General features: G+C 44.8%; 1 protein-coding gene across 1 annotated transcript in view; it reads right to left on the reverse strand.

The window, feature by feature from the left end:
• The window catches only part of uacab (uveal autoantigen with coiled-coil domains and ankyrin repeats b), a 68998-nt gene that overhangs the window by 13643 nt on the left and 27770 nt on the right, over nt 1-27585 (reverse strand). The window contains exons 2-8 of the mRNA XM_084154467.1: nt 18799-18929; nt 10127-10215; nt 9004-9068; nt 7104-7161; nt 2704-2774; nt 2199-2305; nt 1786-1967 (exon numbers count right to left, since the gene is read on the reverse strand). Of these exons, the coding sequence (XP_084010593.1) occupies nt 1786-1967; nt 2199-2305; nt 2704-2774; nt 7104-7161; nt 9004-9068; nt 10127-10215; nt 18799-18929 (703 nt within the window). The remainder of the gene's footprint in view (nt 1-1785; nt 1968-2198; nt 2306-2703; nt 2775-7103; nt 7162-9003; nt 9069-10126; nt 10216-18798; nt 18930-27585) is intronic.

Below are 27585 nucleotides of genomic sequence, written 5' to 3' on the forward strand. Positions count from 1 at the left end.
TTTATGAAGAAAAAAAAAGAAAAAATTATACCACAGTAATGATGATTTAAAGGCTTGATGAGAAACCAATCTCAAATCAGCACTGAGCATGAAAACAAACAGGTGTTGGTGGGAGAATTCCGAAGAAGCCATCTAAAGCCGCTTCCCAGAAACCAAGGACATCAATTTGCCACAACAAGATAATTGTTAAGAAGGGTACAAATGGGTGATAGTGCACCAGATACTAGGAGAACAGACAATTCTAGTTTCTGAGAAATGTAGACTAAAGTACTATAGAATGGAATTTGATTAGGTGCAATTTACCTAGTGTTGTAGTTTAGTGTGCCCTTTACCTAGTGTTGTAGTTTAGTGTGCCCTTTACCTAGTGTTGTAGTTTAGTGGGCCCTTTACCTAGTGTTCTAGTTTAGTGGGCCCTTTACCTAGTGTTCTAGTTTAGTGGGCCCTTTACCTAGTGTTCTAGTTTAGTGGGCCCTTTACCTAGTGTTCTAGTTTAGTGGGCCCTTTACCTAGTGTTCTAGTTTAGTGGGCCCTTTACCTAGTGTTCTAGTTTAGTGGGCCCTTTACCTAGTGTTCTAGTTTAGTGGGCCCTTTACCTAGTGTTCTAGTTTAGTGGGCCCTTTACCTAGTGTTCTAGTTTAGTGGGCCCTTTACCTAGTGTTCTAGTTTAGTGGGCCCTTTACCTAGTGTTCTAGTTTAGTGGGCCCTTTACCTAGTGTTCTAGTTTAGTGGGCCCTTTACCTAGTGTTCTAGTTTAGTGGGCCCTTTACCTAGTGTTCTAGTTTAGTGGGCCCTTTACCTAGTGTTCTAGTTTAGTGGGCCCTTTGATAAAAGCATGGCTCTATACACAAAGAACATATGAAGGAGATGTGTTGGGACATTTTATTCGCTCTATTTCACATAGCCTTGATAAAAACCCACATTAAAACACTGCCATCACTCTGCAAAGCCGCACTCCACGCTGAATGAACAACCTTACTCTACTTACTCTACAAGAAGAAAGCTGACACACTTGAACTCAGGTTACCTTCCCTAAAAGCACAATCCTACATTTAGCCTTTGCTGCACATTTTTCCCAGTCCATTTAATTCTGTGTATAACTGTACTTTCTCTACGGCATGACTTTTTAACCCGGTGCTTTTCAATAGACATGTTATTTTTTTACTTATTCCTTGCTCTCTTTTTGATCTTCTGGTTGAATGGGTGTTTTTCGGCAGTCTCCTGTGGTTTCTGTATTTCCGAGGCACCGGCTGGGATACAGCCTACACAGCAGATAGAAACATCTCAGAACCTCTTCATTCTGGGCAAGCTGTTCCTGTCTCCCCCCTAGTGAGGCTAAGAAAACATCATTTGAAGGATAGAGAAAAACACGAAAACCTCTCTCTCCCTACCAGGCATGGACGGTGATTATAGTATTTGAAGTCGATTAACAGCGTTTCACAGTTTTTAACATTGCTGACAGTTAAATGTGGCCTCAGTTGTCCACAGGGCAGCCCTCACAGTGGGCGACAAGCATCTATTACTCATAATACTTGCAGCGGTTTTTTTTATTCCGAATTTCTAAATTTGTACAATGTACATTGCTGAAGAAAGTGGGGCCGGGTATTAATGGCTTAAAAAATGTGCTGAAATTCAAATCTACCTTCCTAACCCTTACTCCACTGAGCCATCAGAAGGCAAGTTGAAGCAATTACCATACTGCTTAAATCAGCCCGACCCTTTCAGATCTACAGGAGTGCCTAGGGCAAAGGTCCTAGGGGTCTATTCGGGACACAGCCATGCTCTGACCTTTGGTGACGTTGTCGAGGTATGTCTTGACAAGGCTGACCAACTCCTGGTTCTTGCTGTGGCGGGCGTAGTGGAAGCTGTCGTGACCAAAGCCGTCCACGGCTGTCACGTCAGCGCCGCTCTTCAGAAGGACCTCCACCGCGTCCTTACACGCATACTCACAGCCCAGGATCACAGCAGTCCTGGACACACACCACACCACAACACACACACACAGAGAGAGACAGACATGAATAATTGAATTGCATCCATAATGAAATGTATTGAAGAGTAGGCTTCAAGGCACAGGAAGTGTATGGAGGCCAGACAGATGCATCACTGACACATCAATACATACTGTAACTGAATAACAAGTGAAGCTTTGAATACATTTAATTTAGTAGCTAGGTGTGATGCTTTGTGGACCGGCTTACTTGTTCTGTTTGTCACGGATGGCGATGTCGGCCCCTCGCTCCAGCAGCAGCTGGCAGATGTGTGGATGGCACATCTGCGTAGCCAGCACCAGAGGAGTCCGCCCATCCTGCAGTGTTCACACACACACACACACACACACACACAGAACAGAGCTAGTGATTCACGGCTCTGATGATTAGCTCATTACTACAGTAGTCTGGTAAGGATAAACGTGCTGCAGCAGCTGCAACCTATATGTGATTAATAATTACAATGTATTGGAGTTGTTGTTGTAAAGCGTTACAAAGGACAGAATGTATGTGTGACTGCATGTTCATATTTGCTCACCACAATGGTATTCTCCTCACAAAACCCAACACTCGCATTGAACGTTTATTTTTATCCCAATCAAGACAGTGAGAGATTTTCTGTTGAATTACTGCGCAATTAATTTTACTAAATAAAATGTAGACCTGTCTACAGTATCGACATATAGGTGGGAATGAATTGGACGTCAATACTCACAAAATCACTTGCGTTTACAGAGGCCCCGCTGTCACACAGTAGTTTGACGCTGGAGGAGCAGCCTGCCATCACTGGGACACAAAGATAAAACATCATTATTTCACACCATCAAGCAGACGGACAGCCTGAAGAATTCCAGGTCCTTGCCATCAAAATGATGAGCATAGAGCTCAGTATCAGACTGGTATATAGTAATGAGCATAGAGCTCAGTATCAGACTGGTATAGTAATGAGCATAGAGCTCAGTATCAGACTGGTATAGTAATGAGCATAGAGCTCAGTATCAGACTGGTATATAGTAATGAGCATAGAGCTCAGTATCAGACTGGTATAGTAATGAGCATAGAGCTCAGTATCAGACTGGTATAGTAATGAGCATAGAGCTCAGTATCAGACTGGTATAGTAATGAGCATAGAGCTCAGTATCAGACTGGTATATAGTAATGAGCATAGAGCTCAGTATCAGACTGGTATAGTAATGAGCATAGAGCTCAGTATCAAACTGGTATACTAATGAGCATAGAGCTCAGTATCAGACTGGTATAGTAATGAGCATAGAGCTCAGTATCAGACTGGTATAGTAATGAGCATAGAGCTCAGTATCAGACTGGTATAGTAATGAGCATAGAGCTCAGTATCAGACTGGTATAGTAATGAGCATAGAGCTCAGTATCAGACTGGTATATAGTAATGAGCATAGAGCTCAGTATCAGACTGGTATATAGTAATGAGCATAGAGCTCAGTATCAGACTGGTATATAGTAATGAGCATAGAGCTCAGTATCAGACTGGTATAGTAATGAGCATAGAGCTCAGTATCAGACTGGTATATAGTAATGAGCATAGAGCTCAGTATCAGACTGGTATATAGTAATGAGCATAGAGTTCAGAATCAGACTGGTATAGTAATGAGCATAGAGCTCAGAATCAGACTGGTATAGTAATGAGCATAGAGCTCAGAATCAGACTGGTATAGTAATGAGCATAGAGCTCAGTATCAGACTGGTATAGTAATGAGCATAGAGCTCAGTATCAGACTGGTATAGTAATGAGCATAGAGCTCAGTATCAGACTGGTATAGTAATGAGCATAGAGCTCAGTATCAGACTGGTATACTAATGAGCATAGAGCTCAGTATCAGACTGGTATACTAATGAGCATAGAGCTCAGTATCAGACTGGTATACTAATGAGCATAGAGCTCAGTTTCAGACTGGTATAGTAATGAGCATAGAGCTCAGTATCAGACTGGTATACTAATGAGCATAGAGCTCAGTATCAGACTGGTATATAGTAATGAGCATAGAGCTCAGTATCAGACTGGTATATAGTAATGAGCATAGAGCTCAGTATCAGACTGGTATAGTAATGAGCATAGAGCTCAGTTTCAGACTGGTATAGTAATGAGCATAGAGCTCAGTATCAGACTGGTATAGTAATGAGCATAGAGCTCAGTATCAGACTGGTATAGTAATGAGCATAGAGCTCAGTATCAGACTGGTATACTAATGAGCATAGAGCTCAGTTTCAGACTGGTATAGTAATGAGCATAGAGCTCAGTATCAGACTGGTATACTAATGAGCATAGAGCTCAGTATCAGACTGGTATAGTAATGAGCATAGAGCTCAGTATCAGACTGGTATACTAATGAGCATAGAGCTCAGTATCAGACTGGTATACTAATGAGCATAGAGCTCAGTATCAGACTGGTATACTAATGAGCATAGAGCTCAGTATCAGACTGGTATACTAATGAGCATAGGGCTCAGTATCAGACTGGTATACTAATGAGCATAGGGCTCAGTATCAGACCGGTATACTAATGAGCATAGAGCTCAGTATCAGACTGGTATACTAATGAGCATAGAGCTCAGTATCAGACTGGTATAGTAATGAGCATAGAGCTCAGTATCAGACTGGTATACTAATGAGCATAGAGCTCAGTTTCAGACTGGTATAGTAATGAGCATAGAGCTCAGTATCAGACTGGTATACTAATGAGCATAGAGCTCAGTTTCAGACTGGTATAGTAATGAGCATAGAGCTCAGTATCAGACTGGTATAGTAATGAGCATAGAGCTCAGTATCAGACTGGTATACTAATGAGCATAGAGCTCAGTATCAGACTGGTATACTAATGAGCATAGAGCTCAGTATCAGACTGGTATACTAATGAGCATAGAGCTCAGTATCAGACTGGTATAGTAATGAGCATAGAGCTCAGTATCAGACTGGTATAGTAATGAGCATAGAGCTCAGTATCAGACTGGTATAGTAATGAGCATAGAGCTCAGTATCAGACTGGTATACTAATGAGCATAGAGCTCAGTATCAGACTGGTATAGTAATGAGCATAGAGCTCAGTATCAGACTGGTATAGTAATGAGCATAGAGCTCAGTATCAGACTGGTATAGTAATGAGCATAGAGCTCAGTATCAGACTGGTATAGTAATGAGCATAGAGCTCAGTATCAGACTGGTATAGTAATGAGCATAGAGCTCAGTATCAGACTGGTATAGTAATGAGCATAGAGCTCAGTATCAGACTGGTATAGTAATGAGCATAGAGCTCAGTATCAGACTGGTATAGTAATGAGCATAGAGCTCAGTATCAGACTGGTATAGTAATGAGCATAGAGCTCAGTATCAGACTGGTATACTAATGAGCATAGAGCTCAGTATCAGACTGGTATACTAATGAGCATAGAGCTCAGTATCAGACTGGTATACTAATGAGCATAGAGCTCAGTATCAGACTGGTATACTAATGAGCATAGAGCTCAGTATCAGACTGGTATAGTAATGAGCATAGAGCTCAGTATCAGACTGGTATAGTAATGAGCATAGAGCTCAGTATCAGACTGGTATACTAATGAGCATAGAGCTCAGTATCAGACTGGTATAGTAATGAGCATAGAGCTCAGTATCAGACTGGTATAGTAATGAGCATAGAGCTCAGTATCAGACTGGTATAGTAATGAGCATAGAGCTCAGTATCAGACTGGTATAGTAATGAGCATAGAGCTCAGTATCAGACTGGTATAGTAATGAGCATAGAGCTCAGTATCAGACTGGTATAGTAATGAGCATAGAGCTCAGTATCAGACTGGTATACTAATGAGCATAGAGCTCAGTATCAGACTGGTATAGTAATGAGCATAGAGCTCAGTATCAGACTGGTATAGTAATGAGCATAGAGCTCAGTATCAGACTGGTATAGTAATGAGCATAGAGCTCAGTATCAGACTGGTATAGTAATGAGCATAGAGCTCAGTATCAGACTGGTATAGTAATGAGAAATCGATCCTGTGCTGCACGCGTTCACCCTGGCACGCTCACATGCAGAGGTACGGTAAGGACAAACGTGTGTGCAACAGATGCATCTATATGTGATCACACTGTATTGGAGTTGTTGTTGTTGTTGTAGTAAAGCACTACAAAGAGAGATAATGTGGTGATGTGCGTGTTCATATTTGCCTTTGCTCACTCCGTATTGGGCTCATGTAGTATTGATAGGCCACTTCTATTATAGATTACATCATCTCTTCAAGCATAGTAAGTGGAGCACATTCAGGAAAATGAAATGGTATTACTCAGGAGCAGACGTGTCTTAAAGGGGGACATACTGTAGATCAGCATTAATTAGCGTTTTAGGCTATTAAATGTTCTGCGCCTCAACCAAACCCCCCGATGGAAATGTTTGTGCGAGTGAAAATCAACCTTGGCACAACCTATGCTGTCAAATTCCACTGTCCATTACATGTTCCTATCAACCCATCAGGAACCTATCATGTTCCTATCAAGAACCTATCATGGTCCTATCAATCTATCAGGAACCCATCAGGAACCTATCATGTTCCTATCAATCGATCATGTTCCTATCAATCTATCAGGAACCCATCATGTTCCTATCAGGAACCTATCATGTTCCTATCAATCTATCAGAAACCTATCATGTTCCTATCAATATATCAGAAACCTATCATGTTCCTATCAATATATCAGAAACCTATCATGTTCCTATCAATATATCAGAAACCTATCATGTTCCTATCAATATATCAGAAACCTATCATGTTCCTATCAATATATCAGAAACCTATCATGTTCCTATCAATATATCAGAAACCTATCATGTTCCTATCAATATATCAGAAACCTATCATGTTCCTATGTGAAGTAAGTGTCATACAGTGTAACACTGCATTGGGTCGTCAATCGTCTATTCAAAGCACATCTCTGTACTGACTCTGGTGTGTACATCTGTCTGCCAGTGTTCATTAGGATCTCTTGGGTAGCTCATTACACCAAATTAGAGAAAGCAGAAAAGTAAAAGGCATCTACTGTAATGACAGAGGAGAGGAGATGAGGGTAAGGGAGAAATTCAAACTGTTTCTCACCAGCGTCATGTAGAGCTGTCCTCCCCTGCAAGTCCACATTCCCCACAGGACAGTTGTGCTGCAAAACCACACAAATCATCTTAAAATGTCATACGCCTCTTAAAAACCTATGAACCACTCACCCTGACAAAACTCTTCTTACATTTCCACCTGCATTCCTCAAAAGAACTCTCTGGGGGCACAATCACTTCGGTCTATTTCTATACAACGGGATGGCAGCATTCAGGGGAGAAATGATTTGGTATAGCTTAGCTATACAACGAGACAGAAGCATCGTCCTTTCACAATGTGGCACTTGTTTCAATCCCGTCTGAGGCCTGACTTTGAGGATGCGTCAAAGTGACAGAATCTTCCCGGCGTCTGCGTCTCCAATTGGAGAAGTCTCTGAATCTTCCCGGCGTCTGCGTCTCCAATTGGAGAAGTCTCTGCAGCAGAGACACGTAAAGCTATCAATGTAGTGTCCACCGTGATATCATCTCACACAGACAGAGACAGTCAGTCAGTCAGTCGCTGACAATACTGCTGTAGCATTGATAGCTATGAGAGCTGTTTTCAAGGCTCAATGCCAACAGCAGGCCTTTAAGGTCTACTAGCGCAGACCTTCTCAGGGGCCAATAGAAAAACCCTGCTCTCTCTAGCAACAAGGTCCCAAAACGAGTAGCCAGGTCAGATAACAGCTAAGGAGGGGTTGGGGGGGCAGGGAATCCTATACCTCTAGTGGGGGTCAGGAGCCAAGTAGGATTTTCCCCTCGGCCCGGGCGTTGGGTTGCTATGTCGAGCGCGATGATGGCAGAAAAAAAATGGACGGCATGGTTTGCGAGAGGGCAGCCTTGTCAACACGACCAACACCCCCGCTGGTAAGCTGCCATTCCTTTCAGGGGGGCTACACGCTAGCGGCACTTAATGTGGCCGGTGGCTGGTTTGAACACAGGGCCTTATTGTAAAAACACACAAATTAATTTGGGCCATTGCAACTCAACAGGCTGCTACGGTTGCCTTATCAGGGGCTACTGTTGGCGTTTTAAGAGAGGCAGATTAAAAATAAGCGGGTAGTGCGATGCCAAACAAAAACTGCGTTCTCAAACAACCATACACCCTACAATGGCACAATTTAGTCTTACTGTAAACAGATGAAATATATTTCAAACATGTTTCAATATCACTGCAGCTGTTGTCTGGCGAGTAAAGCAACAAAATGTAATTCCTCAAAGAACTGAGAGAAAAGTATTGGTACTACACCTTGAACATTATGGACCGGTTTCCAAGACATGTACACTACATGGCCAAAAGTATGTGGACGCCTGCTTGTCAAACATCTCACTCCAAAATCATGGGCATTAATATGGAGTTGGTCCCTCCTTTGCTGCTATAACAGCCTCCACTCTTCTGGGAAGGCTTTCCACTAGATGTTGGAACATTGCTGTGGGCACTTGCTTCCATTCAGCCACAAGAACATTAGTGAGGTCGGGCACTGAAAGTTGGCATCCTATGACGGTGCCACATTGAATGTCACTGAGCTCTTCAGTACGGGAAATTCTACTGCCAATGTTTGTCTATGGAGATTGCATGGCTGTGCGCTCTATTTTATACACCTGTCAGCAACGGGTGTGGCTGAAATTGCTGAATCCACTAATTTGGAAGGGTGTCCACATACTTTTAGTCATGTAGTGTATCGTAATTATTCGTAACAGATCTTAACTTCCAATGGAGAATGTCCATTGTGTATGCTTTTTAGTCCAGGACTAGGCTTAATCTGTGTCCCCAAAACCACCTCTGACACCTGGCAACTAAGCCTCGAAGTACATGTTGCAGCACATTTAGTTCAGATATACATTTCATAATGCACAGATCAAGCAGGTAAGTTAATGCGAATGGAGGCAGTTGTTTTAAGGGACTGTACCTGCAATAGCTTCTGCACACAAAGCGACTGGCCATTTCTGGAAGCTAGATGAAGGGCATTTTTACCTGTAAGAAAAAGGCTCAAGAGGTCAGAGGTCAGCTCATGCACAAACTCAATATCTTCCATAATATACACTGAACAAAAATATAAAAGTGGCTAAATTGCAGCATGTTAAAGGGATCCTTTGGGTTTTTGGCATTTATCTACTTCCCCAGAGTCAGATGAACTATTGGATACCATGTTTATGTCTGTGTCCAGTATGAAGGAAGTTAGAGGTAGTTTTGCAAGACTACTAACTAGCGTTAGCGCAATGCTAGCAGAGAAATAAACATGGTATCCACAAGTTCATCTGACTCTGGGGAAGTACACTGAACTCAAATATAAACGCAACATGTAAAGTGTTGGTCCCATGTTTCATGAGCTGAAATAAAAAGATCCCATAAATGTTCCATACACACAAAAAGCTTATTTCTGTCAATTTTGGGGTACACATTTGTTTACATCCCTGTTAGTGAGCATTTATCCTTTGCCAAGATAATCCATCCACCTTTCATATCCCACAGGATGCTTGCATAATGTGGTTCTTTAAAAACATCCAACACATTTTTTTATTTTTATTAAATCCTACAAAAAAAAGTATATAATCTATTCAACATGTCCATGGTTAATTCAGTTCACTCTAGTTCATTATTCAAAGCTAATAGGAGGCTGTTGCTGCATGCGTCATCCAATTATCCTTTCCATAATGAATAAATGCATCTCCTTCAGTGAAATGATTAAGAACAATTCTCTGTATTTCATATGGTGAGACTTCCTCTCCACTTCACCCTAGCATTGGTCCTAGCAGTGTGGACCAAGACTAAAACCATCCCTTAGGAAGATTTCACCAAAGATGGGCTTGGTGGAAACAAATCAGGCTATTGATTTAATGCTCTCCTATGGACTGTTCTGTACCACACTATGTATAGGTGCTTGCAACACCAGGGTTGTGGGTTCGATTCCTACGGGGGATCAGCACGAAAATGTGTGCACTCACTACTGCAAGTGGCTCTGGATAAGAGCGTCTGCTAAAATGACTAACATGTAAATGTATAACCATGAACCACATCTGACTTTCTCTCACCGGTGGCATCGGTGGCTGTGAGGTCAACGCTGTGGCCCAGGATGAGATTGAGACAGTCCAGGTGGCCCCTGGTCGCGGAGAGGTGGAACCTGCGGTGAGAGATGACGAGAGCGTGAGAAGGGAGGAAAAGCCAAGTAGGTCGGAGTACGAGCAGGTTTGGAGAGGCTTTGAGAAGGGCGAAGTGAAAGAGTGATAGGGTAAGGGGAGGTGAAATATGGAGCCAGAGAAAATAACTCTGTAAATTGATGCTGGCTAACCCTATCAGTTAGATCAGCATTCTGGGGGCAGAAACCTTAGCCACCCGTAACAACCCTGAGGCAGCAGGACTACAAGCTCTTCAACAGCATTTTCACATTAGACACAAGATGGGATCCAACAACCCATAAGGGCTGTTAATGCAGCAAAGCTATCAAACACCAGTCATGATAATCATGAGAAATATCATATCTACACTACTGCAAACATGACCAACACTACCATTTAACCCTCTTTCTCCCGTTTACCCCCCCTTCCTTTAGTTTACGGTCTCTTAATTCTTCAACAAATATGTCCCTTAACGAACATCCCTGGGTTTGTTTAAACAACCTAAACCCTGGATTAGTTGGCCACTTGATAGCCACAACTCCCCTAGCTGTAAAACATTCATATACATTACTCTAACACTTATTTGACCTTGTCCCTGTTCCTGACCCACATCTGGCAGCGTTCCTGGCCATGCCCCGGCCCCTCACATACGGGCAAAACGTCTGTTTGTAAACCAATAAGGATCACGGCCCGCAACTTGTTTATGCATTAACCCTGAAAGATCTTCCAAGGATACAGGAAGACTGACACCTGGTTTCAGGCGCTGTTATTAAAAGCTGTGTTGATGGTGCTTGAGAAGCTCAGAGTCTGCAGCCGGAGACCTTGACCCCGGGGAATGTTGACCATATGACTGCAGAACTGTGGATAACCGGTGACACGCCAACTAAGTACAACATTAGTCTTGATGGACAAAGGGATTCAGGAAACTGTTTCAAGAACTAAACTGTTGCCATGTTACAACAATGCTATTGGGATCTAGAAGTGATGATTTGGGAGGGCAGTGTTTTGGTCTTTGAGAATCAGAGGTTTCAGTATGTACTGTATGGTGAGAAGAGGTTTCAGTATGTACTGTACAGTGAGAATCAGAGATTTCAGTATGTACTGTACGGTGAGAATCAGATGTTTCAGTATGTACTGTATGGTGGTTTTGCATTAGGTGGACATGATGATAAATGATGCCAAAAATAACTTTATATGTTTAAACTCATTATCATATCATTATAAACTAGCAAAAGTAGATCATAGAATGGCTATGTAACACAGTTCCACATGGTCATAGCCTCTATTGCCTACTGTATACACTTTATGCATGATCACTGTTTGTGTAACTGGCCTTCCACATGGTCGTAGCCTCTATTGCCTACTGTATACACTTTATGCATGATCACTGTTTGTGTAACTGGCCTTCCACATGGTCATAGCCTCTATTGCCTACTGTATACACTTTATGCATGATCACTGTTTGTGTAACTGGGCTTCTAGAACTCTCCTCTGAGTGTTGCTCAATTGTATCAATCCTCCTCACATTAAGCAGTGTGCATAATTACAGTGCCTTGCAAAAGTATTCATCCCCCTTGGCATTTTTCCTATTTTGTTGCATTACAACCTGTAATTTAAATGGATTTTTATTTAGATTTCATATAATGGACATACACAAAATAGTCAAAATTGGTGAAGTGAAATTTAAAAAATAACTTGTTTTAAAAAATTACGGAAAAGTGGTGCGTGCATATGTATTCACCCCCTTTGCTATGAAGCCCCTAAATAAGATCTGGTGCAACCAATTACCTTCAGAAGTCACATAATTAGTTAAATAAAGTACACCTGTGTGCAATCTGTGTCACATGATCTGTCACATGATCTCAGTATATATACACCTGTTCTGAAAGGCCCCAGAGTCTGCAACACCACTAAGCAAGGGGCACCACCAAGCAAGCGGCACCATGAAGACCAATGAGCTCTCCAAACAGGTCAGGGACAAAATTGTGGAGAAGTACAGATCAGGATTGAGTTTTTAAAAAATATCCCAAACTTTGAACATCCCACGGAGCACCATTAAATCCATTATTAAAAAATGGAAAGAATATGGCATCACAACAAACCTGCCAAGAGAGGGCCGCCCACCAAAACTCATGGACCAGGCAAGGAGGGCATTAATCAGAGAGGCAACAAAGAGACCAAAGATAACCCTGAAGGAGCTGCAAAGCTCCACAGCGGAGATTGGAGTATCTGTCCATAGGACCACTTTAAGCCGTACACTCCACAGAGCTGGGCATTACAGAAGAGTGGCCAGAAAAAAGCCATTGCTTAAAGAAAAAAATAAGCAAACACGTTTGGTGTTCGCCAAAAGCCATGTGGGAGACTCCCCAAACATATGGAAGAAGGTATTCTGTTCAGATGAGACTAAAATTGAGCTTTTTGGTCATCAAGGAAAACGCTATGTCTGGCGCAAACCCAACACCTCTCATCACCCCGAGAACACCATCCCATCACCAGTGAAGCATGGTGGTGGCAGCATCATGCTGTGGGGGTGTTTTTCCATCGGCAGGGACTGGGAAACTGGTCAGAATTGAAGGAATGATGGATGGCGCTAAATACAGGGAAATTCTTGAGGGAAACCTGTTTCAGTCTTCCAGAGATTTGAGACCGGGACGAAGGTTCACCTTCCAGCAGGACAATGACCCTAAACATACTGCTAAAGCAACACTCAAGTGGTTTAAGGGGAAACATTTAAATGTCTTGGAATGGCCTAGTCAAAGCCCAGACTTCAATTAAATCGAGAATCTGTGGTATGACTTAAAGATTATTGTACACCAGCGGAACCCATCGAACTTGAAGGAGCTGGAGCAGTTTTGCCTTGAAGATTGGGCATAAATCCCAGTGGCTAGATGTGCCAAGCTTATAGAGACATACCCCAAGAGATTTGCAGCTGTAATTGTTGCAAAAGGTGTCTCTACAAAGTATTGACTTTGGGGGGGGTGAATAGTTATGCACGCTCAAGTTCTGTTTTTTGTCTTATTTCTTGTTTGTTTCACAATAAAAAATATTTTGCATCTTCAAAGTGGTAGGCATGTTGTGTAAATCAAATAATACAAACCCCCAAAACAATCCATTTTAATTCCAGGTTGTGAGGCAACAAAATAGGAAAAATGCCAAGGGGGGTGAATATTTTCGCAAGTCACTGTACCTATTCAAACCCATCCATGATTCTGTGATTGCTCAAAATATAACTGACAGGCTGACATCTTCTGTAATTATGTGGACTGGAGAATGAAGGTGAATGGGGTCAACATAACTGCAGACTTAACAAACATAATGACATGAAAGGTGCCAAGTGTCAAACCAGTCTAACGGGAGAAATGGCACCGGAAGTCAAATAATAGAACCTCACAAATGCGCAGAAGAAGAAGGTGTAATTCTAAGGGAGGCTCACCTTTAATTTGACCTGCAGTGGAAATGTGACTGCTTTTTGTTTAGATTGATATAATGATAGGTCTCGCTCTTTTCCTACGTCTCCTTGTTGCTCTCTGTCCCTCCCTCTCTCTCTTTCTTTGTCCAGCGTAATTACATGGATTTAGATTTGATCGAGAGAAAACGTCTCGTCTGTGTGTGTGTGTGTGGCCAGGGGGGACATTAACTGAGTGCGAGACACTAGACACTGGGTCATTAACGAGAGCACAGACATGTCATTTAACCTTGGCACCAGACAGCTCCTTGAGTGGCTTTCAGCTCTGCCCGTCCAGCCTACACAGGATACGGAGGCTATATTTAGAGTAGAGAGAGTAGAGGATCATGTTGGGGTGGTATAGGAGCTGTTTCTCAATCCATTCCTGCACATTTTGGTTTTAGCCCAGCTGATTCATTGAGGCCTAATGAAGGTCTTGGTGATTAGGTGACTAGTGGAATCAGGTGTGTTAGTGCTGGGCTAGAATAAACATGCACACCATGAGCCCCTCCAGGAATGGATTGAGAAACACTGCCCAATGGTATATACAGTTGAAGTCGGAAGTTTACATACACTTAGGTTGTAAACGTCTGACCCCGCTGGGAATGTGATGAAAGAAATAAAAAGCTTAAATAAATCACTCTCTACTATTATTCTGACATGTCACATTCTTAAAATAAAGTGGTGATCCTAACTGACCTAAAACTAGGATTAAATGTTAGGAATTGTGAAAAACTGAGTTTAAATGTATTTGGCTAAGGTGTATGTAAACTTCCGACTTCAACTGTAAAACTACGTGAATCAATATCCCACCTCCATACAATCAAGGAACCACAGAACTCCAGCTGGAGTTGATGCACTTTCCGGTGCGCCAATACTTAAATCAGCTATCTCAAGTGCAAATGAGCGGGGGCAGTAGTTAAGGCTAGCCCGCCTCATCAGCGTGTGCAATGTGGAGACACAGCCACACTGTTTGTTCAGCTGGGGATCTCTGCACACTCGTTAGAGGTGATATCATTACATCAACACTGGGGAGCTTAATCCAGGAAACTAAATTACACATCAGGGATTATAAAAACACACTAAATTAAAGATTAGGGATTATACCTAGTAATTAAACCTCCCCATAGGGCCGAACAGGCAGACCATGATTACTACTACTAATAATAATAATAATAATATGGCATTTAGCAGACGCTTTTATCCAAAGCTACTTACAGTCATGTGTGCATACATTTTTACGTATGGGTGGTCCCAGGGATCGAACCCACTACCCTGGCGTTACAATCACCGTGCTCTACCAGCTGAGCTACAGAGGACCACAACTACTGTCCATCATCGTCCTCCAGTGGGTTTTAGGTCACACGAGGATGGTATGTTGTGTGGCCCAGGTTATATATTAGGATGTTATTAGGGTTAAGAGCATTGGGCCAGTAACCGAAAGGTTGCTGGTTTGAACCCCCGAGCCGACTAGGTGAAAAATCTGTCCTTGAGCAAGGCACTTAACCCTAACTGCTCCTGTAAATTGCTATGGATAAGAGCGTCTGCTAAATGACTCAAATGTAAAATGTTATGTATGGCCCAGGTTATATATTAGGATGTTATGTATGGCCCAGGTGCACAACTGAGCAAGAGAACAAATACATTAGAGTGTCTAGTTTGAGAAACAGACGCCTCACAGGTCCTCAACTGGAAGCTTCATTAAATAGTACCCGCAAAACACCAGTCTCAACGTCAACAGTGAAGAGGCGACTCCGGTAAGCTGACCTTCTAGGCAGAGTTGCAAAGAAAAAGCCATATCTCAGACTGGCCAATAAAAAGAAAAGATTAAGATGGGCAAAAGAACATAGACACTGAACTTTTTCCTTTGCAACTCTGCCTAGAAGGTCAGCATCTCGGAGTCGCCTCTTCACTGTTGATGTTGAGACTGGTGTTTTGCGGGTACTATTTAATGAAACTGCCAGTTGAGGAACTGTGAGGCGTCTACTCCTCAAACTAAACACTAATGTATTTGTTCTCTTGCTCAGTTGTGCACCGGGGCCTCCCACTCCTCTTTCTATTCTGGTTAGAGCCAGTTTGCACTGTTCTGTGAAGGGAGTAGTACACAGCGCTGTACGAGATCTTCAGTTTCTTGGCAATTTCTCGCATGCAATAGCCTTCATTTCTCAGAACAAGAATAGACTGATGAGTTTCAGAAGAAAGATCTTTGTTTCTGGCCATTTTGAGCCTTTAATTGAACCCACAATTGCTGATGCTCCAGATACTCAACTAGTCTCAAGAAGGCCAGTTTTATTGCTTCTTTAAAATCAGCACAACAGTTTTCAGCTGTGCTAACATAATTGCAAAAGGGTTTTCTAATGATCAATTAGCCTTTTAAAATGATAAACTTGGATTAGCAAACACAACGTGCCATTGGAACACAGGACTGATGGTTGCTGATAATGGGCCTCTGTACGCCTATGTAGATATTCCATTTTTAAAAAATCAGCCGTTTCCAGCTACAATAGCAATTTTCCACATTAACAATGTCTCCACTGTATTTCTGATCAATTAGATGTTATTTTAATGGACAAAGAAATTGCTTTTCTTTCGAAAACAAGGACATTTCTAAGTGACCCCAAACTTTTGAACGGCAGTGTATATTAGGATGTTATGTATGGCCCAGGTTATATATTAGGATGTTATGTCTGGCCCAGGTTATATATTAGGATGTTATGTATGGCCCAGGTTATATATTAGGATGTTATAATAATAATAATAATATGCCATTTAGCAGACGCTTTTATCCAAAGCGACTTACAGTCATGCGTGCATACATTGTTTTTGGTGTATGGGTGGTCCCGGGGATCGAACCCACTACCTTGGCGTTACAAGCGCCGTGCTCTACCAGCTGAGCTACAGGTTATATATTAGGATGTTATGTATGGCCCAGGTTATATATTAGGATGTTATGTATGGCCCAGGTTATATATTAGGATGTTATGTATGGCCCAGGTTATATATTAGGATGTTATGTATGGCCCAGGTTATATATTAGGATGTTATGTATGGCCCAGGTTATATATTAGGATGTTATGTATGGCCCAGGTTATATATTAGGATGTCATGTATGGCCCAGGTTATATATTAGGATGTCATGTATGGCCCAGGTTATATATTAGGATGTTATGTATGGCCCAGGTTATATATTAGAACTAAAGCTGAATCAACAGATGATGGTTGTGACCTTCTGCTCCAGTTTACGTGATGGACGCAGTTTGATACAGAACTGGTTCTGTTCTCGCCGCGGTTGTCTTGAAGCCAACAACACTGAAGGTGTAGGCCTCCTGTGTGGCTCAGTTGGTAGAGCAAGGCACTTGCAACGCCAGGGTTGTGGGTTCGATTCCCACGGGGGGCCAGTATGAAAAATGTATGCACTCACTAACTGTAAGTCGCTCTGGATAAGAGCGTCTGCTAAATGACTAAAATGTAAAAATGTAAGGTGACCAGTGAGCATCGTGTGTCAGGACAGTGCTTAGTACAACAAGATCCAGTTCCTCGCTGTAATGCAGGGTGGCGTCTTCCACGGCAGCCAGACGCACTTGATTTAGCCCTGAGAAATTCCGGCACCTTATTATGAGACAAGTCCTTCTCTCCTTGGGGGTGTGTGTGTGTGTGTATATATATATATATATATATCGTGTGTGTGTGTGCAAGTGAGTGTGTGTGCAGGTGAGTGTGTGCAAGTTTGTGCAAGTGTGTCACAGACACTGTTGTGGGAGAATTTCATACACTGCTGAAAATACTCAGCCCCACAGCTCCTGGAATCTCCTGTTCTCTCCATCGAGGTTGCAACAAAGCCAGGAGGTCAAAATTAACCTGAAGCATGGATCAGAGACAGGCGACTACTTCACATAGCTGGAATTAAGCCTAGGGGGACTAGCTACCTAAAACACTGGCGTTGGAATCTGGTTACATTTACGTCAGGCAGGAAAACAAGTCTGACTTAACAACTTTTATATAGGCCTTCCAGTGGTGGATGGGTGACATTCTTAGAGGATACATAACGTATCCAATAAGTGGTGAGCCATCCAAAAAGAACAATCCTAAAAAAGCCCAAACTGTTTTAAATCCTAAAATACCGGCCATCTCGAGTTCATCCGCCGACCATTCTAGATAAAATACTAGTTTACTCTTGACAACCTGACCCCTGAATTACAGCATGTTCCCCAACTGTCATTTTATATCATAAACATCAACTGTGGCTCAAATCTGTTTGCTCTGAGCCACTTCCTGGCTAGAGTGAGAGCCGCTCCAGACCACTATGATCAAGCAGTTTACCACAGAGTTACTGCCATACTCATCTCTGTCCTGGCACAGCCGAGCGTGTGGCCGTGTGTAGCTAGCTATACAGAGGGGGGACTTTGTGTTCGAATGTGGGTTCACAAGCCTCCCCAACATGGGGACTGGCATGCAGGATAACTTACATCTATGATCTCATAACAGGGTGGGAGAGAGAGAGAGGTGAGGAGAGAGGAGAGAGGTGAGGAGAGAGGAGCAAGGTCAGAGAGTAGAGGAGAGAGGTGAGGAGAGAGGTCAGAGAGGAGAGAGAGCAGAGAGGTCAGAGAGGAGAGAGGTCAGAGAGGAGAGGTCAGAGAGGAGAGAGGTCAGAGAGGAGAGAGGTCAGAGAGGAGAGAGAGGAGAGGAGAGAGGAGAGAGATCAGAGAGGAGAGGGGAGAAGAGAAAGGTCAGAGGGGAGAGGGGAGAAGAGAAAGGTCAGAGGGGAGAGGAGAGAGGAGAGAGGGGAGAGGAAAGAGGAGAGAGGTCAGCATCTGATCATATGTTGAATAACATTATCTTGTACTACAACAATTCTCAGCTCTGTTTTCAACTGATAGAACTAGATAATTGAACCAGACAAGTATGTTGGAATTCCTGGCAGTTTGAAAGTGACTAGTACTATTGACTACGCTTGGAATGAGAGAGTTTGCATTGCCAGACTTTTCATGCTATTGGTTGAGAAATAATTGTGCGGGATAGTGTAGTGCTTACTGCTCAATATGTTATTGTGGGAGTGGGACTGTGTGTGTGTCTCTGTGTGTCTGTAGAGTTCTGTATACCACGTGTATGGATGTGTTCATGTCTGTGGGCACACGTTACTCACGCGGATCGTCCCTCCACATCCAGCTTTGTGGGGATGATGCCCTTCTTGCTGAGCACGGCCGCCACCTTGTCCACCTCACCCCGCTCCACCGCCTTCATCAGCCGGTCGTCATACTTGTTCCAGTCTGTGTTCTGGGAGAGAGGGCACAACGTCAACACACACACACAGATACCTCACCTTCACAACATACGGCTCAGGGAAACATTCCTACCAGTCATCACTTTCTTATCATTCAAGGAGTCTGGACAGATCATCAACATTTCAAACATAACTTTTTTCTCAGGAGGGACTATAGATTGGATTGAGGTTAGCCTCAATGATTTATGCCAAGATATGCGGTTTCAATCTGAAGCAAAGCATTTCTGGGAGTGCCTGGACACAAAGCATGGGAACAGCTAGTAATTCTGCGAGAAAGGACCTCTCTTGGAAAGAACACTGGAGTAAAGCTCTGGCTATATCCTGCATAGAGACGGAGAAAGGACAATTATCTGCCTGTTCCTGGATTCAACACGTAAACACACATCACAACAGAATTTGTGAAAATAATAATATATATATTCCACATTGATGACAGGCCTATTTTGCATGCAGTTTGTCTCCCTCCAACATTATGCCTCAACATGTACCTAATACACATTAGTATTATCAGAATGCAAGTTCAAAACTGACAAAATGTAAAGAATCGAACATGATAACGAGTTAAAACAGGCAACTGCCTCTGGGGACAATCAGTTGGTGAGGGAATTCTCCTGGGGAATGCAGGGCAGATTCACAGAGTTCCTTCAGGTTAGTGAGGGAAGAAGAAGCTGTAAGTCACAACTCACTCCTTCCTGCTGTTTCTACCTCCAACACCATGCTTAAATCAGTATTCAGGAACCACAGTAGCTAGTTCCTAACCCTAACCCAACCACAGTAGCTAGGTCCTAACCCTAACCCAACCACAGTAGCTAGTTCCTAACCCTAACCCAACCACAGTAGCTAGTTCCTAACCCTAACCCAACCACAGTAGCTAGTTACTAACCCTAACCCAACCACAGTAGCTAGTTCCTAACCCTAACCCAACCACAGTAGCTAGTTCCTAACCCTAACCCAACCACAGTAGCTAGTTCCAAACCCTAACCCAACCACAGTAGCTAGGTCCTAACCCTACCCCAACCACAGTAGCTAGGTCCTAACCCTAACCCAACCACAGTAGCTAGGTCCTAACCCTAACCCAACCACAGTAGCTAGTTCCTAACCCAACCACAGTAGCTAGTTCCTAACCCTAACCCAACCACAGTAGTTAGTTCCTAACCCAACCACAGTAGCTAGTTCCTAACCCTAACCCAACCACAGTAGTTAGTTCCTAACCCTAACCCAACCACAGTAGCTAGTTCCTAACCCTAACCCAACCACAGTAGCTAGTTCCTAACCCTAACCCAACCACAGTAGCTAGTTCCTAACCCTAACCCAACCACAGTAGTTAGTTCCTAACCCTAACCCAACCACAGTAGCTAGTTCCTAACCCTAACCCAACCACAGTAGCTAGTTCCTAACCCAACCACAGTAGCTAGTTCCTAACCCTAACCCAACCACAGTAGCTAGTTCCTAACCCTAACCCAACCACAGTAGCTAGTTCCTAACCCTAACCCAACCACAGTAGCTAGTTCCTAACCCTAACCCAACCACAGTAGCTAGTTCCTAACCCTAACCCAACCACAGTAGCTAGTTCCTAACCCTAACCCAACCACAGTAGCTAGTTCCTAACCCAACCACAGTAGCTAGTTCCTAACCCTAACCCAACCACAGTAGCTAGTTCCTAACCCTAACCCAACCACAGTAGCTAGTTCCTAACCCTAACCCAACCACAGTAGCTAGTTCCTAACCCTAACCCAACCACAGTAGCTAGTTCCTAACCCTAACCCAACCACAGTAGCTAGTTCCTAACCCAACCACAGTAGCTAGTTCCTAACCCAACCACAGTAGCTGTTCCTAACCCTAACCCAACCACAGTAGCTAGTTCCAAACCCTAACCCAACCACAGTAGCTAGTTCCTAACCCTAACCCAACCACAGTAGCTAGGTCCTAACCCTAACCCAACCACAGTAGCTAGTTCCTAACCCTAACCCAACCACAGTAGCTAGTTCCAAACCCTAACCCAACCACAGTAGCTAGTTCCTAACCCTAACCCAACCACAGTAGCTAGGTCCTAACCCTAACCCAACCACAGTAGCTAGTTCCAAACCCTAACCCAACCACAGTAGCTAGTTCCTAACCCTAACCCAACCACAGTAGCTAGGTCCTAACCCTAACCCAACCACAGTAGCTAGTTCCTAACCCTAACCCAACCACAGTAGCTAGTTCCAAACCCTAACCCAACCACAGTAGCTAGTTCCAAACCCTAACCCAACCACAGTAGCTAGTTCCTAACCCTAACCCAACCACAGTAGCTAGTTCCTAACCCTAACCCAACCACAGTAGCTAGTTCCTAACCCAACCACAGTAGCTAGTTCCTAACCCTAACCCAACCACAGTAGCTAGTTCCAAACCCTAACCCAACCACAGTAGCTAGTTCCTAACCCTAACCCAACCACAGTAGCTAGTTCCTAACCCTAACCCAACCACAGTAGCTAGTTCCTAACCTAACCCAACCACAGTAGCTAGTTCCTAACCCTAACCCAACCACAGTAGCTAGTTCCAAACCCTAACCCAACCACAGTAGCTAGTTCCTAACCCTAACCCAACCACAGTAGCTAGTTCCTAACCCTAACCCAACCACAGTAGCTAGTTCCTAACCCAACCACAGTAGCTAGTTCCTAACCCTAACCCAACCACAGTAGCTAGTTCCTAACCCTAACCCAACCACAGTAGCTAGGTCCTAACCCTAACCCAACCACAGTAGCTAGGTCCTAACCCTAACCCAACCACAGTAGCTAGTTCCTAACCCTAACCCAACCACAGTAGCTAGTTCCTAACCCAACCACAGTAGCTAGGTCCTAACCCTAACCCAACCACAGTAGCTAGGTCCTAACCCAACCACAGTAGCTAGGTCCTAACCCTAACCCAACCACAGTAGCTAGGTCCTAACCCTAACCCAACCACAGTAGCTAGTTCCTAACCCTAACCCAACCACAGTAGCTAGTTCCTAACCCAACCACAGTAGCTAGGTCCTAACCCTAACCCAACCACAGTAGCTAGGTCCTAACCCAACCACAGTAGCTAGGTCCAAACCCTAACCCAACCACAGTAGCTAGTTCCAAACCCTAACCCAACCACAGTAGCTAGGTCCTAACCCAACCACAGTAGCTAGTTCCTAACCCTAACCCAACCACAGTAGTTAGTTCCTAACCCTAACCCAACCACAGTAGCTAGTTCCTAACCCTAACCCAACCACAGTAGCTAGTTCCTAACCCTAACCCAACCACAGTAGCTAGTTCCTAACCCTAACCCAACCACAGTAGCTAGTTCCTAACCCTAACCCAACCACAGTAGCTAGGTCCTAACCCTAACCCAACCACAGTAGCTAGGTCCTAACCCTAACCCAACCACAGTAGCTAGGTCCTAACCCTAACCCAACCACAGTAGCTAGTTCCTAACCCTAACCCAACCACAGTAGCTAGTTCCTAACCCTAACCCAACCACAGTACCTAGGTCCTAACCCTAACCCAACCACAGTAGCTAGTTCCTAACCCTAACCCAACCACAGTAGCTAGTTCCTAACCCTAACCCAACCACAGTAGCTAGTTCCTAACCCTAACCCAACCACAGTAGCTAGTTCCTAACCCTAACCCAACCACAGTACCTAGGTCCTAACCCTAACCCAACCACAGTAGTTAGTTCCTAACCCTAACCCAACCACAGTAGCTAGTTCCTAACCCTAACCCAACCACAGTAGCTAGTTCCTAACCCTAACCCAACCACAGTACCTAGGTCCTAACCCTAACCCAACCACAGTAGTTAGTTCCTAACCCAACCACAGTAGTTAGTTCCTAACCCAACCACAGTAGTTAGTTCCTAACCCAACCACAGTAGTTAGTTCCCAATGACCTCTTGATACTTTTAACAAGTGTTGTTAGAAATGTCTTAGATCTCTCTAAGAACAAGCAGAATACCTACAAAGTACATGGAGGTGCATTTCAGCCAGCGACTCATGTTGAGAGAGGGGGACTGGTCCTTGCAGAGTGCCGCTGCGAACGCCGCCACTGTTCCGGTAGAACGACAAACAAAAACAAAAGTTTTCCCCTTCTGGGAAGTGTTGTTAAGGCACTCTGCCAGCGAGTGGGAGTTGAGTGAGCGGACAGACCGAGCGTCCCGATGCAGTTTGGTGGGTCGTCTTTCAGAGCGCTCCAGCGACGTTGCCTGCTGTTGCTGCCTGAACCTGTCGGTCTCTGAGCATTGTGGAGAAGTTCCCAAAGGGTTTGCTCAGCGATCTCAGGCTCACAGGCTCTGTCTGTGAGTTCATCACCCCACTGTGCACAGCACAGGGTAGGAGGAGGGTAAGAAATAGAAAAAGGAGGTGGGGATTGAGGAGGTGGTGTGGAGGAGCAGTAGGACCAGCCCTGCCAGCCCTGGGACCAGCCCCGGCCAGCTACTGCAGCTCCTCCTCTGGGGAAGAGCCTCTGGGCTACAGCCTGGCTCTCTTTCGCTCTCTCTGTTTTACTCCTCCTCTCTCCTCTCCTTCACTTTGTATTCTGCTCCGCTCTCTTAGTTGTTCTTCTTGTCTCCAGTCCAGTCCACTCTCCAATCCAGTCTCCTCTCCTCTCCAAGCCAGTCTCCTCTCCTCTCCAAGCCAGTCTCCTCTCCTCTCCAAGCCAGTCTCCTCTCCTCTCCAAGCCAGTCTCCTCTCCTCTCCTATCCAGTCTCCTCTTCTCAGCAGACTGTCAGCTAGTTTCTGTGCAGTTCCTCTCTTGGTGTCGCTTTCAGTCTGGGGTGTCCAGCGTCTTCTACCCAGCCGAATGGCAAGGTCGGCCAGCCCTGGAGGCGTAAATATGAGAGCGCTCTCTCTCTCCCTCCCTCCCAGGTTCTAAAAGTATACCCGGCTCCCGAGGTAAACAGCAGCTAGTGCAGACAGCACCAGCAGACAGGTTACCTCTTTATTTTTTGACCCTCCAACCTTTCTCCAATGACTGATAGGAAGACAGGGGCTAAGAATACATTCTGAGCATGCCTGCTCTGTGAGTAATAGCATCGGTGTCCTGTCCATCCAACACAGCAGCACCCCGACTGAAACAAGGCCAGCCAAGGAGGAGCCTTGCTGCTAGCGTCACCGCCCCGTTACCCCAAATATTAACCTATGAGGTGGAGAAGGGGATTATTGTTGCACATTTGAGCAGGCCCTGGCATGAACCCGAGGTGCCCCGGCGTTCAGGGACCTTGTTAAACAGTCTATATACTCAGTGTGTGTGTGTGTGTGTGTGTGTGTGTGTGTGTGTGTGTGTGTGTGTGTGTGTGCAGAGGTGCTGATCCCACCACACGGTAGCAGGATTAGGTGTTGCAGTCTTTTACAATCAGCTGTCTGGGATTGCAGGCCCCCCCTTAAACCCTCCACCCACTACTGTCTTTACTACCTTGGTGGTAAACATTGCACTGGGACGTCTATTAACAACGGAATACGTCAACTTGTTTTATTTACGAGGTGAAAAAAGAACGAGTGGTCTGAAGAGAGAGCGAGGAGGGGGGGGGAGGCGTTTAATTTACACACACTGCATCAGCTCGGCGGGGGCTCGGGTTACGACCCGCTGCCAGACTGGCGTTAGCAGAGTGGCCGTGATATTCCGCAAACATGCGAAAAGGCCCGTCCGCATGACACGTCATATGAAGGACTGGGTGTCTTCTTACTAAAACTGCTGGGGCCTGCATGGAGACAAAGGCACCAAAATGGAACCTGGTTTGACAAGCTGTGTGTGGTGGTGTCGCCCTCACACGTAAATATCTATATGGGTGTGTCTGTGTTGTTTTGTTTGGACAGGATTCATGAGTCGGGTTTAGAACACCACGGATAGTGTTATAACTTATTCATGGGGTAGACAATACATCTTCTCCATATAGGACTGGTAAGACAAGAGCTGGAGAATAATGTACATGCTTTAGGGAGTGAATTGTACACAATTTACATTTCTTACAAGAATGTGTAAAATATCAATGCAATTTAAGTAAAATGAATCTTCTTGATTGATGGATTTAATTGGATTTCAATTAAAATGGATGTGTTAATTTTAAATAATCAAGAACATGCACCCACTTAGTGTGACACTATTGGGCACTGTGCAGGCTACGAAGGAGCCGGTCAACTTTCTAGTCCACTGTGCATCTCCATCACATCTTCACCAGGTCACAAGTCCCTGACTGTCCGTATCGACAGGCCGTAGCTCATCTCAACACCCTCATTGTATCCATGTTCCTCTTAGCTAATGTCCGGTAATGTCTTGACAGATTAAATGACCAACAGTAAATACCCTCTCTCCCTCTCTCCCCCCCCCTCTCCCTCTCCCTCTCCCCCTCTCCCCCCCTCTCTCTCCCCCTCTCTCTCCCCCCCTCTCCCTCTCCCTCTCCCTCTCTCCCTCTCCCTCTCCCTCTCTCCCTCTCCCCCCTCTCTCCCTCTCTCCCTCCCTCACCATGTATGAGTGAGAAGAGCCAAAAGGAGGAGGTCAGGGCGTCAGGCAGTGAAGTAGAGCCAGGACTTTACTGCTGGGTGTCCTCGGGCCAAGCCACAGGCAGGTTGACCACACTAAGGGCAGGGATGGGATAAGAGACATCCTTAATGAGACAGGAGGGAGGTGGAGACAGAGAGAGGAGACAGAGAAACAGAGACAAATCCAGGGAGACTGAGCGTAAGAGGGAGAAAGGGGGAGAGCAAAAGAGAGAGTGAAAGTGAAATGGAGAGAGATCCAAGGTCCTGACACCTAGTACCGACCAATATCCCTCCTCAACACAGATATGAAAGCAGCACCTGGAGGCAGCGTGGTAACAGGCCCAGACACAGCCCCGTTATCTCCCAGAGTTCCCATCTTCCCTTCATCATTGCAGACACAACCAGAGCATACATGCCATCTGAATATCTCACCAGGGCTGATTTAGTCAGGCAGTATTCACTGAAAGAAGCAGCCCCAAACTACGGCTAGGAGCGGTGGTGATAGTCCTAACAGTTAGAGCTTGTAGCTCCGGTGCAATCCAGGCATAGAGACTGTGGTGTGGTGAGTCATGCTGTAGTGGAGGAGTGAAACGGGGACTCAGGGAGGAAACTAAGACTAACAACACTGAACAAAACTAAGCGCCAGCCACTTTGCCAACCAGACTGTTTACCCAGGTCGTGAGGTGCCCAAGAAAACAATCACAGTCCCAGCTAGCGGAGGAGGGATATCCTGTTCATGAGTCCACATTAAAAAGCATTCTGCTCGGTCACATAGCTCTGGAGGGAGGGAGGGAGGGAGGGAGGGAGGGGGGGAGGGGGGAGGGAGGGAGGGAGGGAGGGAGGGAGGGAGGGAGAGGGAGGGAGGGAGGGAGGGAGGGAGGGAGGGAGAGGGCAGACGGGAATATTAGGTGTCTGTCGTTATGGCGGCGGCAAATTGATGCTTTAATTAGCAGGACCCTCCGAGGGGGTGACGGACCACTGACCACCTCAGCTAAGTAGGGGTGTGAACGTTAAAACTTTCAACGAAATTGAACCATTAAAAAATATATATAATTACGTAGATGCATAAAGTAACAACTAAGAGCGTTGAAGTGCGAGGCTCAACCGATCTGCTGTTTTGGTGCTCTGGCTACCACGCTGTGAACAGCGTGACGTGAACCTGTGCACATGTGCAGATACTGTGTGTGACTGTGTGAGAGCGAAGTGTTGCATCTCGCTCATCTCAATATCCTAGTTTATTCACTGATAGGTCCTGCTTTACTGAAGTTGTGAGACATTGCACGCCAAGACATTTGCGATACACAGCATTCCATTGCAAGATTAGATAGGCGTAGTGCACTGTTCCGACTGCTGCCTGGTGGCCGACCTGCCTATACTCTCTCTCTGTCCCTCACTAGCTCGCTATGAAAGATGCGAGTGTTTGTGTTCTCGGAAGTACGGCAACTAAATCAGTCTCCTCCGTTCCAAAAATACTGAATCTTAGGAGTTGAATCTTGACACTCAGAAATGGGAGTCGACGTGCAAGGAGTCGAGGAATCAATTCTTTTGGAGTCGACTCTCCACCACTACGTCATCGTCATTAACTGTTGGACAAATGGCAGAGAAAGACGAGCAACGGCAGCCAAGTCCTGAATGGCAATACGTTGAGAAGAGGGCGAGGGGGAGAGAGAGAGAGCCTGTGTGTTGGTATACCAGTGCTGCTGCCTGCTTTAACAGCTAAATAAAGGGCCACTCTCGCTGGGCAGAGAGGTGACCGGCTCCAGGGACCGGCTCAGACAGACAGGACACACCCCCCCTGTTGTGAGTGACAGCTAAATAGGCCCAACCCTCCCCCATTCTGCCCCACTCTCACCCCGTAACCTAGGAGACAGGGAGAAGGGGTCAGATGTACAGTGTATCCTCTTCACTATCACTAAAACAAAAATACATGTTACTTAGGTCATAGTTATGGTTGGGATGTTGCAGGATGACACAATCCAACACTGTGGTTTTGCAAGCAGATTAACCCCTTCAACCAGAGATTAAACTACATCCAAGCAGTTTAACACCTTCAATAACCAGAGATTAGCCTAGATCCAAGCAGTTTAACCCCTTCAACAACCAGAGATTAAACTACATCCAAGCAGTTTAACCCCTTCAACAACCAGAGATTAGCCTAGATCCAAGCAGTTTAACCC

The sequence above is a fragment of the Coregonus lavaretus genome (genome assembly GCF_964263955.1).
Source record: "Coregonus lavaretus genome assembly, chromosome: 37".
NCBI classification, from domain to species: Eukaryota; Metazoa; Chordata; class Actinopteri; order Salmoniformes; family Salmonidae; genus Coregonus; species Coregonus lavaretus.